General features: G+C 41.8%; 1 protein-coding gene across 1 annotated transcript in view; it reads left to right on the top strand.

The window, feature by feature from the left end:
- Window positions 1–1,118: 1,118 nt before the first annotated feature.
- The window catches only part of LOC112230781 (tumor necrosis factor receptor superfamily member 10A), a 36,577-nt gene continuing 24,771 nt past the window's right edge, over window positions 1,119–12,924 (top strand). The window contains exon 1 of the mRNA XM_024397066.2: window positions 1,119–1,374. Within this exon, the coding sequence (XP_024252834.1) occupies window positions 1,342–1,374 (33 nt within the window). The 5' untranslated portion in view covers window positions 1,119–1,341. The remainder of the gene's footprint in view (window positions 1,375–12,924) is intronic.

Here is a 12,924-nt window from a genome sequence, read left to right on the forward strand (position 1 = left end):
AAGCATTTTTTAATCCCACCTCAAACAGAGCATTTCAAAAATGCTTGCTACTTCCTCATAGAGGACAATGTCGTATATACGCCCACACCATTGTTGCTGGGGTACGCCCACACCATTGTTGCTGGGGTACGCCCACACCATTGTTGCTGGGGTACGGTCACACCATTGTTGCTGGGGTACGCCCACACCATTGTTGCTGGGGTACGGTCACACCATTGTTGCTGGGTTACGCCCACACCATTGTTGCTGTGGAACGCCCACACCATTGTTGCTGGGGTACGGTCACACCATTGTTGCTGGGGTACGGTCACACCATTGTTGCTGGGGTACGCCCACACCATTGTTGCTGGGGTACGCCCACACCATTGTTGCTGGGGTACGCCCACACCATTGTTGCTGGGGTACGGTCACACCATTGTTCCTGGGGTAGGGTCACACCATTCCAAAACAGAAAAGCTGCTTTTTAACGTACATGTACTTCATAAAAATAATATGGAAGGAAAACAATTTCACTCATATTGTACTTAATTATTGATCATATTTCATAGAAATCTGGAAACACTGGACAGTTACTTTAAAGAAGCAATCAAGTGTTGGAATTCCCCAGGGTGCAATTGTTTACGCCTCATGAATCAGGTGATCCGAGAGCCCTATATATGGCGTATTCAGGTAGGCCTACGTTACAGAAGGTTCAGATGTAGTACACTTGATATTATCGCCAAACATTGTGATCCGCAATATATTTAACACAAAATGTTGGAATGAACGAAGTACATGGCAGGTACCCTCGTGGTTAAGAGTGTTGGGCCAGCAATTAAAAGTTAGCCGGTTTGAATCCCTGAGCCGACTTGGGGGAAAATCTGTTGATGTGCCCTTGAGCCAGGCACTTAACCATTATTGCACCTGTAAATTGTTCTGGATCTGAGCGTCTACAAATGACTCAAATGTAAAGATGTAAAAAATACATAAAATATTATATTTATTGACGTCAACCTACTTCTAAGTTAACTCTTGGGAGTGACATTCTTGTTTTTTTCACTCCAAATGAAGTTATGTGATTGGTGTATGGGCATGACGTCAATGAGTATAGAGGACTGACTTTGAAAGAAGTATGCCATTGGTCGTGGGACTGTCCCAAGTGAGAGTGCTCAAGGCTGACACCTCTTCAGTATCTTTTTTTATTATTTATAACTAAATGCATGGAAACAACCGGATGTTTTAATAGCGGATTTTTTATTTACAATGTTTTTATTTTGTAAGTAGTCGTGTTTAGAGGAAGTTTTAGATTTCATAACGAGGTTGAATTTCGGATGAAAGTCGCTTGAGTTCGGGGGTTCCAAGATGAACTTCAATCTGACGTTCATCAAAAGTTCGGTAAGAAAATAAAATATTGTACAGTGCCACATAGTAAACTATGTTGTTCTATTATGTTTTGATAACACCGAAATGTGTGAGACGTGTAATCACTTTATTCGATATGTGTGTCGCCGATAATTGCAGCCTATAGCCTGTCAAGACCACTGGTTGAACTGAAGTGATTAGTTGAAGTATGAACAATACAGTCTTTTTTAAATGTTTTACTCCCGCTGAAATAGTAGCCAATGGATGCTATGGAGATTAAATACTTTATATAACCTGTTACAAACGAAGACTTAAATTTACCCGAGGTGTATAACTTGCTCTCGGGCAAGGGGCCACGCTCAGGCAGCCGCTGCGCCTGCTGATCAAGAGAAGCAATCTGCAATCTCAGCCATCCATTAGATAACATTTCTCAAGATTTATTGGTTAAACTATAACTTTCGGGAAGTGTCTCAAGTTGTAGCCCACGTGGAGTTGAACACCATGGCGTGATAACTGCTGCGCATTTGAAGTGGTGTGTGTTTGTTTACTGGGACACAGTATTGGAAGTTTATACTGTAAGCTACTCTACTGTACATGTGTATAATTTCGAACCCTTCCCCCATTGACAACAGTCACCATCTGGTGCTGAACATGATCCCACGCTATTCATTCAGCCCCCAGGCATCAGCACTGTCTTTGGACATTGGGTCAAACAAACCAGACCCTGCTGGCATCTTCTAAATTAGTGTCTTATAACAGTTTGAAACATTGGCTAAATGGCTGTCATGATTTAATTATATGATTGTATATTATATTTTTTATATTCATGTATTGGCTAGTTATTACCTTGATGTCACTGGGGGTACGCCTACTTACGACTTACACAGCTAACTGCAGTATAGCCGAAGCCTACCTTTCAATGTAAGCCACCATGTCGATCAAAACATGGTTTAGCACCTCTCTATTAGAAGTCTCAAAGTATACAGAGCCCTTGGTATGCAGAGAAATGTGGTCTGCAAAATATCACAGCTTCAATATTCATGAATACATTGCGGAAAATGAATTTGAACTGTCCTAGATTCCTAGGTCACACATGCACACAGACAGACAAAAGCGAGCGCACACACCCACACACACTCAAACACATGCCTATATATTTAATTTAGAGTTGTAGTAAGTCCTGCCAGTGTAAAGTTTATTCCACACTGAAAGGGCCATTCAGTGCTGTTGTATTTTCGAACAGTGCAGTGACAAAGCCTGACACTATAAATATGGCCTCAGTAAAACCTGAAACACTTTGGATAAAAGACCATTTGGGTTTGACACTAAATATGAGAAATTCATCAATACGTTGGGATTGTTTTTAAATGTGTGACGATTTGGAATATCAACCCATTTGTGTATAATGTTAATGGAAATACCATGCAAACAGGTTCATTTATTTTATTGTCAGTTGGGTAGGGGTAGGGGTAGGGGTAGGGGTAGGCAACACAAAAGGACATCACTTTTCCATTTCTACAAGTCAGCCCCAGGGGTTGTTTTGGACAGAATAGCCTAATCACCAGATCCAAGTTTGAAGTCATGCATTGCTCCGCTACTTAGACAAAAATGACTTTGCTTTCTGGTGTGGCGATGTCATTGTTTATCTTTCCTGTAGACTACAGAAACTTCTGGAGTCTTCTCACCAGTCAGTGCTTGTTGCTAGGGGACTATGGCGGAGGACTTTCAAACCCCCTAACCCCTCTCCATTGCAAATGACTGCAGTGTATGTGCATGTCCCTTTAGTAAATACCGATTTACGGATGGTCAGTGGCATCAATCTAGTCGTGCCCAGCCCGCACTCTTTTACACGAGATGTTATCTGAGTGTGGGTTCACACAGGAAATCTCTGAGGTCAACAACAAAAGAAGACAACCATCAAGGAGTTATAGGCCTACCTACTACTTCTATATTAGTAGAAGAACAAGTTCAAAAGTGTTGCTTAGGTTATTGGTCAACAGAGTGATTGTTTCTGCTACTTCACGGTAGATATTGGTCACGTGGAAAACATAGGCCTATTTTCTGGAACCGCATTTTAGAATATGTCTCTTTAACAGGAGAACCGCTGGGCCTAGAGGGACCCCCCCCTTCAAGCTAATGAGCAGTCATTCTGACTGCGAAAATTCTAAGAGTGTAATAAATGTCATATATACTGTGGCAAAAATAATCATTTGGTTGTGTTTCTGAAGGTAACACAAAAGCATTTAAGGATTGTATTTTTTAATACCATCTCTGGTATAGTGAAATAGTACCAGGCTGGCACCTCTTGCATTCCACTGCAAGCACCTGCTAAAGTAGTAGTCACATGCAGACTACAGCCTACATTACAATGCAACCCCAGTGCAAGCATTGTAATAAGAAGGCAGGTGTCAACATTCATTCACACGTCTCTCTGTTCTGTTGTCAATTAGAGTTCATATCAAACCTCAGAAAGTAAGAGGAAGGATGTGGGGAACAGCTGTGACGGTGTCAAATGTAATTTCACACTATAATTTCTTTCACCAAGGACCAGAACAAAGGAAGTGATGCTTTAATATTTACGCCATTGAAGAGACATTCTGCGTACTTTGAAATTCATTCTACGTTACTCAAAATTCCTAATTCAAAGGTGTTGATAAGGAGTAGTGAAGGTGACATGTTCCTTTATTGACTCAAAACCGGGTTCCAGGCCGTCAAAGATCTCAGCCACTTAATAGCCTTTGACAAAGACTTGTTTATCTGTTGTAAATGTTAGATTGACGTCATGTGTTCACCAAGATTTATCAGGAAATACACCTGTTGCCCACACCTTATGTATGACTCAGTTTCCTGTGTACTGTAGCTCCTGTAGACACATAGAGAAAGATGGAGAGACAGACAGACAGACAGACAGACAGACAGACAGACAGACAGACAGACAGACAGACAGACAGACAGACAGACAGACAGACAGACAGCTGGCATTTATGACACCCGCTCAAGCTGAGGAACATGCCAAGACGTGTTTGATGTATTTGAAGTTGCTCTTATATTCTAAAATTGCCTTCACTACAGTAGACCGATTTGTTTGATGCAGTTGTCATCCACCAATGACCTGTTACTCAGGATACATACACTGGCCAATTTATTAGGTACACTCATCTAGTACCGGGCCGGACCCCCCTTTGCCTCCAGAACAACCGGAATTATTTGGGGCATGGAAACGTTGCTCAATCAAGGTAACTAACGTGTGCCAGGAAAACGTTCCCCCATACCATTACACCACCGCCACCAGCCTGTACCGTTGACACCGGGCAGGATGGGGCCATGGACTCATGGCTGCTTACGCCAAATCCTGATTCTGCCATCAGCATGACGCAACAGGAACCGGGATTCGTCTTGCCATTCTCTACCTCTCTCATCAACGAGCTGTTTTTGCCCAGAGGACTGCCACTAACTGGATGTTTTTTGTTTGTCGCGCCATTCTCAGTAAACCTTAGACACTGTCATGCGTGAAAAACCCAGGATGCCAGCCATTTCTGAGATACTGGAACCCTGCGAGCCTGGCACCGACAATCATGCCACGCTCATAGTCGCTTAGGTCACTCGTTTTGCCAATTCTAACATTCAATCTAATAGTAACTGAATGCCTCAATGCCTGTCTGCCTGCTTTATATAGCAAGCCAAGGCCACGTGACTCACTATCTCGAGTAGCAAACCATTTTCGAGAACGGGATGGTGTCCCTAATAAACTGGCCTCTGAGTGTAGTTAGTGAACTTTATTTCATGGTACATCAGTTACCAGGTATTTATTAATAAATAACATAGTCAAATGGAAACTACGTTGTTTGTTTCTTTGGGGATTCATTTACCATCACAGTGCTTTACAGAGTAAATAACACATTTCTCTGACTGTATTAGGAAAGTATAGATCTACTGAACTAGTAAAGTAGCCTACTAGTTCAAACCACAGCTGAATTCAAGAAAACTCAGTTTGTGATGTCAGAATTATCACCAGTCTGAATTGAACACAGACATCCGTGACTGGGAGGGCATATGCTATCATTGACAGTGGCCACACTTCTGTTTAAAATTTGAGTTCAAACTGTCTCAAAGGTGTCTCGCAACCCTGCCATAGTTCTCTATGTATTTTTCCCTCCTAGATCTTAGACCCCAAAAATGCTCAAATGTTCAGAGGATGCTGAATGAGACCCAACCTTTGTTCATAGGTTGGGATAGTGTTTACAAAGACATAAATCACACGTTGAGATAGTCACTTAGGCCCTGTAGATCTGTTGGCCCAGACACATAGTCTGAATTTTTCCACTGATGTGTTTATGGAGAAGACTATAAAGTGTCCAGGGGCTTCAAATAGCTTTTTACTTGGAGACACCCCTGTTAAGGAGCTAATGTGATTGTCTTTGGAGCAAGTTAATGGATTCGGGATTCTCTAAAGAGATTTGTGAGTGAGTCACTCTTCTCTTTCTCTCCGTCTTCCCATCTTTCTCTCTCTCGCGCCGCACTTTCAACAGCCTACCTATATCTGTGTCATTCCTTTCTAACTCGGACAAATTTGATATTACACGAGTTAAAAAGAACATAACTCTGCTCTAAAATGAAGGCAAAAATGGGTCAAATCAGTCTAATAGGTTGAGTTGGCTAAGTATGGTGTTACCGCGAAGCTAGTTTCACAGAAAGTCCAACTCTTTGTCCGTAAAGAGTAGTTAACTCTATGGAACACCTGTTTGAGTCTCCTTACCACAACTCTTAGACATTACAGTGCACTTCTTTCTCACACTTCATCGAGTCAGACTTCTTGTGGTCACTCAGAGTCTCATTGTCAGTCATGTCACCAACCACAAGTGTTTGGCTTTGAGCAGGAATTTTGTCATAACTAACGTCACAAAGGTTGTTGTTTACACCTCGCACTGAGGTGAAAGCCAACTAACCAACTAACCTAACCTGTCACTCACTGTAACCCAGCGTCACACACCCAGCGTCACTCACAGGCACACACAAACACAATGTGCTATGGTACAGTAATCAATGAACCCTACCCCCATGAGAAAACTGTGTGTGTGTGTCTTCCCTGAGTATAAATAACTGCCGGAGCGGATACGGCCCAGTGGCTCTCGGGCCCGGCCTTGACTAGAAGGACTGGAGAGAGGGAGAACGAGGGAAAGAGAGAGAGAGAGAGAGGAGCTGAACCCGGCATGAAGCCTCTGCATTGTCTGGGCCTTCCTGTACTCCCTGGGAGGAGGGGGCCCCACCGTTTCACACGCTCCCTACTGATACGCTGTGCGTGTGACTGGGGAAACTGAATGTGTGTCATTGTATTTTGCCGGCTTCGTGTAATGTTTTGTGTGTGTGTGTGTGTGTGTGTGTGTGTGCAACTGTGCGTGTGTTGTGGTTATTGTTGTGTCTTTTTGGTAGCTTTATGTACTGCTCCATATTTGTCTGTGCTGTTTTCTCAAAAAACAAAGTCAAACTTTCACCCCCCCATATGTCTTTGTTACACTCTTAGAAAAAAGGTGCCATCTAGAACCCAAAAGGGTTCTTTGGCTGTCCCCATAGGAGAACCCTTTGAAGAACCCGGTTCTACATGGAACCACAGACGGTTCTACATGGAACCCAAAAGAGTTCAATCTGGAACCAAAACGGGTTCTTCTATGGGGACAGTCAAAGAACCATTTTGGATCCCTGTTCTCTAAGTGTCTGATGAAGGATAGCTGTGGTGGATGAGTAACTTGTTCTTAATGATACAAGCTGTGATGTACCATACCCCAGACCCCTACCACAGAAGAGGTATGCGTAACGCATACAGAATGTCACCTGGTTTAGTACTGAAAGACATAACCAGAGCATGTCTTTTCCTCCCAGCTTTAAAAGAAAAGCAGGATTTATCTCTCAAGTAGAAGACCAGTTGACTTTCAGCATCTTGCCAGGGTTATCTATGTGGGTTTGAATGGCAAAGTAGTTTAGTATGAGCTTACTCAGAGTGACATGAGTCAATTAAATACACTCACATTCAGGAATTTCCAGATTTAAAGGAGGAGAGAAACTAAAGTAAAGGAGTGGTGTGTCATCAAAACATGAATGGATGAATTTCTTAATTATACACTGCCATGAGAAATGTTGCTAGTATACGTGTGTTCTCAGTCAAACGTGTAATTGATATACGGTATTGTACATTTGGCTACAAGGCAGTGTTTTGTAGTGGTGTTGAAGGTTACCTAATGTTTCCATGGATTTATAGGTAGAAAAAAAATAAGAGAGCAAGGGTCTGAACTAGAGGTCGACCGATTATGATTTTTCAACGCCGATACCGATTATTGGAGGGCCAAAAAAAGCCGATACCCGATTATTCTGCCGATTTAAAAAATATATATATTTGTAAAAATGACAATTACAACAATACTGAATGAACACTTATTTTAAGTTAATATAATACATCAATCAAATACATTTAGCCTCAAGTAAATAATGAAACATGTTCAATTTGGTTTAAATAATGCAAAAACAAAGTGACGGAGAAGAAAGTAAAAGTGCAATATGTGCTATGTAAGAAAGCTAACGTTTCAGTGCCTTGCTCAGAACATGAGAACATATGAAAGCTGGTGGTTCCTTTTAACATGAGTCTTCAATATTCCCAGGTAAGAAGTTTTAGGTTGTAGTTATTATAGGAATTATAGGACTAATATCATCAACCATGTGTAGTTAACTAGTGATTATGATTGTTTTTTACAAGATAAGTTTAATGCTACCTTGCAACTTACCTCAGCTTACTGCATTCGCGTAACAGGCAGTCTCCTTGTGGAGTGCAACGAGAGAGAGGCAGGTTGTTGTTGTGTTGGACTAGTTAACTGTAAGGTTGCAAGATTGGATCCCCCGAGCCGACAAGGTGAAAATCTGTTGTTTTGCCCCTGAACAAGGCAGTTAACCCACTGTTCCTAGGCCGTCATTGAAAATAAGAATGTGTTCTTAACTGACTTGCCTAGTTAAATAAAGGTATACAAAATATATATTAAAATAATTTTAAAAATCGGCAAATCGGCGCCCAAAAATACCGATTTGTTATGAAAACTTGAAATCGGCCATAATTAATCGGCCATTCCGATTAATTGGTCGACCTCTAGTCTGAACAGACTAAGAACAAGATGTGGTTTGTGTCCTGAAGAACAGTCAAACTGAAAACCCGCAACAAATACCTTGTTTTTGTTGTTGCCTTTTAGTTTTGGTCTTTCAGTAATTCAAGACACAAACCACAAAGGGTCTTGTTCTTAGCCAGGTTGTTTAGGGGTGACTGGGATGAGTAATAGTTGAACGTTGTGTCGTGTGAAGACTTATAATATAGGTCCCCAGGAAGCTGTAATACTGGCCTAATACAGTGATTATAAGCAATTAACCCACAAGACACCATCCCTCATCTATCTATTGGCACATTTACAATGGATAAGGGACTGTTTCTGTCCAACTATATCGCAACCCTAAATAAATGGGGGTAAAATAGACACTGAATGAAATTAGGGAATTTAGACAGTTCTTATTCGTTTGCTATTAGGACATAGCTATATCTACATAAAATATGGCATGGGACGCAAACTCCTCTTGACATCACCCCGTAGCACTCACTTCTGTCAACATGAAGTGCTTTGAGAGACGAGTCAAGGACACCTCTACATTACCTGTCACCCTAGACTCACTTCCATTTGCTTACCGCCCATGCAAATGAATTACTTCAAAATCATACAATGAGATTTTCTGGTTTTTGTTTTAGATTCCGTCTCTCACAGTTGAAGTGTACCTATGATAACAATTACAGACCTCTACATGCTTTGTAAGTTGGAAAACCTGCAAAATCGGCAGTGTATCAAATACTTGTTCTCCCCCTGGACATAGACTTGAAATCACTGGCCACTTAAATACATGGAACACTAGTCACTTTAAAATTGTTTACGTATCTTGCATTACTCATCTCATATGTATATACTGTATTCTATACTATTCTACGGTATCTCATTCACTTAATAATGTTTACATATCATGCATTACTCATCTCATATGTATATACTGTATTCTATACTATTCTACGGTATCTCATTCACTTAATAATGTTTACATATCTTGCATTACTCATCTCATATGTATATACTGTATTCTATACTATTCTACGGTATCTTAGTCTACGCCGCTCTGACATTGCTCATCCATATATTTATACATTCTTAATTCCATTCCTTTACTTAGATTTGTGTGTATTGGGTATATATTGTGTAATTGTTAGATATTACTTGTTCGATATTACTGCACTGTCGGAGCTAGAAACACAAGCATTTTGCTACACCCACAATAACATCTGCTAAACACGTGTATGTGACCCATACAATTTGATTTGATTTGACATCGACTTTTGCGATTTCGAAACATCTGTCAAACAATAATTTCCATGCGAAGTGTCCCTTTAAGTGTCTCTCCACTTTCTGTGTCTCTTCATCTCAGCCTACCTTCCTCTTAGCAATACTTTCCTTGACTAATCGGAACCTCCGTAACAGGGCCTGTTTCCTCCATCCGCCTGTCCAGTTAATCTGAGCGGATGGGTGTTCCGTATTCCCACTGTCACGTATTTCCCTCCCAGATAATAGATGGGAGAATAGGCAAGGCTAATGGGAAAGGCATGATTGGGATACGGAGGAGGGTCAGGGTCCCAAATCTCCCACTCTCCGGATCCAGGGGCGTAATGAGGTACAGCGTGCTGCTCCTTATATCAGATACGGCGATGATTGAAATCATCTGTCCTGTATCAAATAAAGTACATTCTCCCTTGGCCCTTCTACTGTGAGTGCATGTGTGTGTACACTGTGCTCACTTGTGTGTGTGTGCGTACGTGTGTGTCTTTCCCTCGCTCTCCCTGAGATAATGAGGCTCACTGTACGACCCACAGGAGGGGAATTAAACCCCTGTAAATGCCACATTGATAACTTGCTCCACTGAAAGGGGATCCTGTCATTCAGCAATAAATACAATCTCAGTGTACACGGTGACATGTGTTGAATGTGCCAGGGCAATTTGGAAGTACCCGAATGCAGTGACAGGAACTGGTTGAGAGTGCGACTCAATGATGCTCAGATAGGCTACAGTCCGTTCATTTTCTCTCTCTCTCTCTCTCTCTCTCTCTCTCTCGCGCGCGCGCTCTGTCTGCCATGTGCAGGGCAGGATGTCTGTACAACACTAGAGTATTTAGTATTGGTGGGCTGCCAGAGGCAAGAGATTGTGGCTTTAGGACTTGGAGGGCTCTCTCTCAACACTGAGGTTGAGGTGGCCACTCTGGTCCTCTTCCTTACGAAACATATACCACATTGCAGCTGTGTGTGTGTGTGTGTGTGTGTGTGTGTGTGTGTGTGTGTGTGTGTGTGTGTGTGTGTGTGTGTGTGTGTGTGTGTGTGTGTGTGTGTGTGTGTGTGTGTGTGTGTGTGTGTGTGTGACAGAGAGAGAGAATGTGGTGGAGGGGTCATTGGTGTGTGTGCTGTCTAGTGTTTAGATAAGTGTATGGTGAGGGATAATGTCTTCTGCAGCACTTAGCATTATACCAGGGTACTGTAACTACAAGGAAGTAACCAGTGTGATATGAAAAACACAAAAAGATGTGTGTAAAGTGGTAAGGCCTGTAGGAAAGAATAGCTTTGTAGCTGTAATGTTGGTCGATCAGGTTTTGATGTCTGCATTTAGGACTTTATGTACTTTAAGTGCTTACTGTACTTGTACAGAAGTGCTTTTGTGCAGAATACAGATGTTTTCCAGTGGTGTAAAGTACTTAAAAATACTTTAAAGTACTACTTAGTTTTTTTTCTCTACTTTTCTATTTATATTTCTGACTACTTTCATTTTTACTTCACTACATATTCATAAAGAGAATATTCCATCCATTTGCCTTGACACCCAAAAGTACTCGTTACATTTGGAATGCTAAGCAGGATATGAAAGTGGTCCAAGTAGCCTGGTGGTTGGAGCGTTGGACTAGTAACCGAGAAGTTGTAAGATCGTATCCCTGAGCTGACAAGGTACACATCTGTCGTTCTGCCCCTGAACAAGGCAGTTAACCCGCTGTTCCTAGGCTGTCATTGAAAATAAGAATGTGTTCTTAACTGACTTGCCTAATTAAATAAAGGTAACATAAAAAATAATTCCCGCACTTATCAACAGATCATCCCTACTGCCTCTGATCTGGCAGACTCACTAAACAGAGAACATCTCTTATCATCCCTACTGCCTCTGATCTGGCAGACTCACTAAGCAGAGAACATCTCTTATCATCCCTACTGCCTCTGATCTGGCAGACTCACTAAACAGAGAACATCTCTTATCATCCCTACTGCCTCTGATCTGGCAGACTCACTAAACAGAGAACATCTCTTATCATCCCTACTGCCTCTGATCTGGCAGACTCACTAAACAGAGAACATCTCTTATCATCCCTACTGCCTCTGATCTGGCAGACTCACTAAACAGAGAACATCTCTTATCATCCCTACTGCCTCTGATCTGGCAGACTCACTAAACACATGCTTCATTTGTAAGTAATGTTGGAGCGTAACTCTGGCTATCCGTAAATTAAGAAAATAATAAAATGGCTTCGTCTGGTTGATATAATGCACCTGAATTTAACATTATTTTTTACTTTTGAGACTTAAGTACATTTTAAACCAAATATAGACTTTTACTCAGTTAGTATTTTACTGGGTGACTTTTACTTTTACCTAAGGCATTTTCTATGAAGGTATCTTTACTTTTACTCAAGTATGACAATTGGGTCCTTTTTCACCACACTTTTTCACCACATTCAACGCTTTTCCCCAATTCAACACTTGAGCAGCACACCTCAGACACACAAGAAACTCTCACTCTCTGATGGCCATGGCTCAATGGGAAAATTCCATTGTTAGATATTCCTCCTCCCCATAAAGTGAACTTTCCCCTCTGTGGGGCGCCTATAAACTGCTGAGAGAAGAACAGGTTTGTCTGTGAGGATGGGATGGCTGCTGAATGGCGGAATCTAGTGATCCACAGGCCCAAGAATGCACCCAGACAGGAAATGATGTCACCGTTCAGCAGCCCTGTGTGTGTGTGTGTGTTCTTTCCAGTATAGACAGGCCACCTGGCTTTTGATTGGGCACATAACCATGGTTACCCTTCTAAGCAAGCCTGATTACTGTCTGTGGGATTCGCCATGGTTACACTACTTCTTTTTATATGATGTGGTTCCAATGCATGGCTCAAGCTCTCTCTCCTTCCCTGGTTGTGTTTTTCTCCTTTTTTCCTTCTTTCCCTCTCACAAATTTCAGAAAATGAACACATACTGTAATTTCCCCCACTTGCCTTCGTTTTCACACGGCCTCAGTCACACACCCAACTCTTTTACTCCCTCTATACAATCTTACAAGCTGTTATAATCCTCTCTCCCCCTCTCGCTTGTTCTCTGTTTGTGCCTGCAATCTCTCTCGCTCTCTCGCCCTTCTCTCTTTGGCTCTTCTCTCTCACAATAGCCCTATTCCCACTGCGAGATATGAAGAAGAGTCTGTGGAGTGGAGT

The sequence above is a fragment of the Oncorhynchus tshawytscha genome, linkage group LG33 (assembly GCF_018296145.1).
Source record: "Oncorhynchus tshawytscha isolate Ot180627B linkage group LG33, Otsh_v2.0, whole genome shotgun sequence".
Classification (NCBI taxonomy): Eukaryota; Metazoa; Chordata; class Actinopteri; order Salmoniformes; family Salmonidae; genus Oncorhynchus; species Oncorhynchus tshawytscha.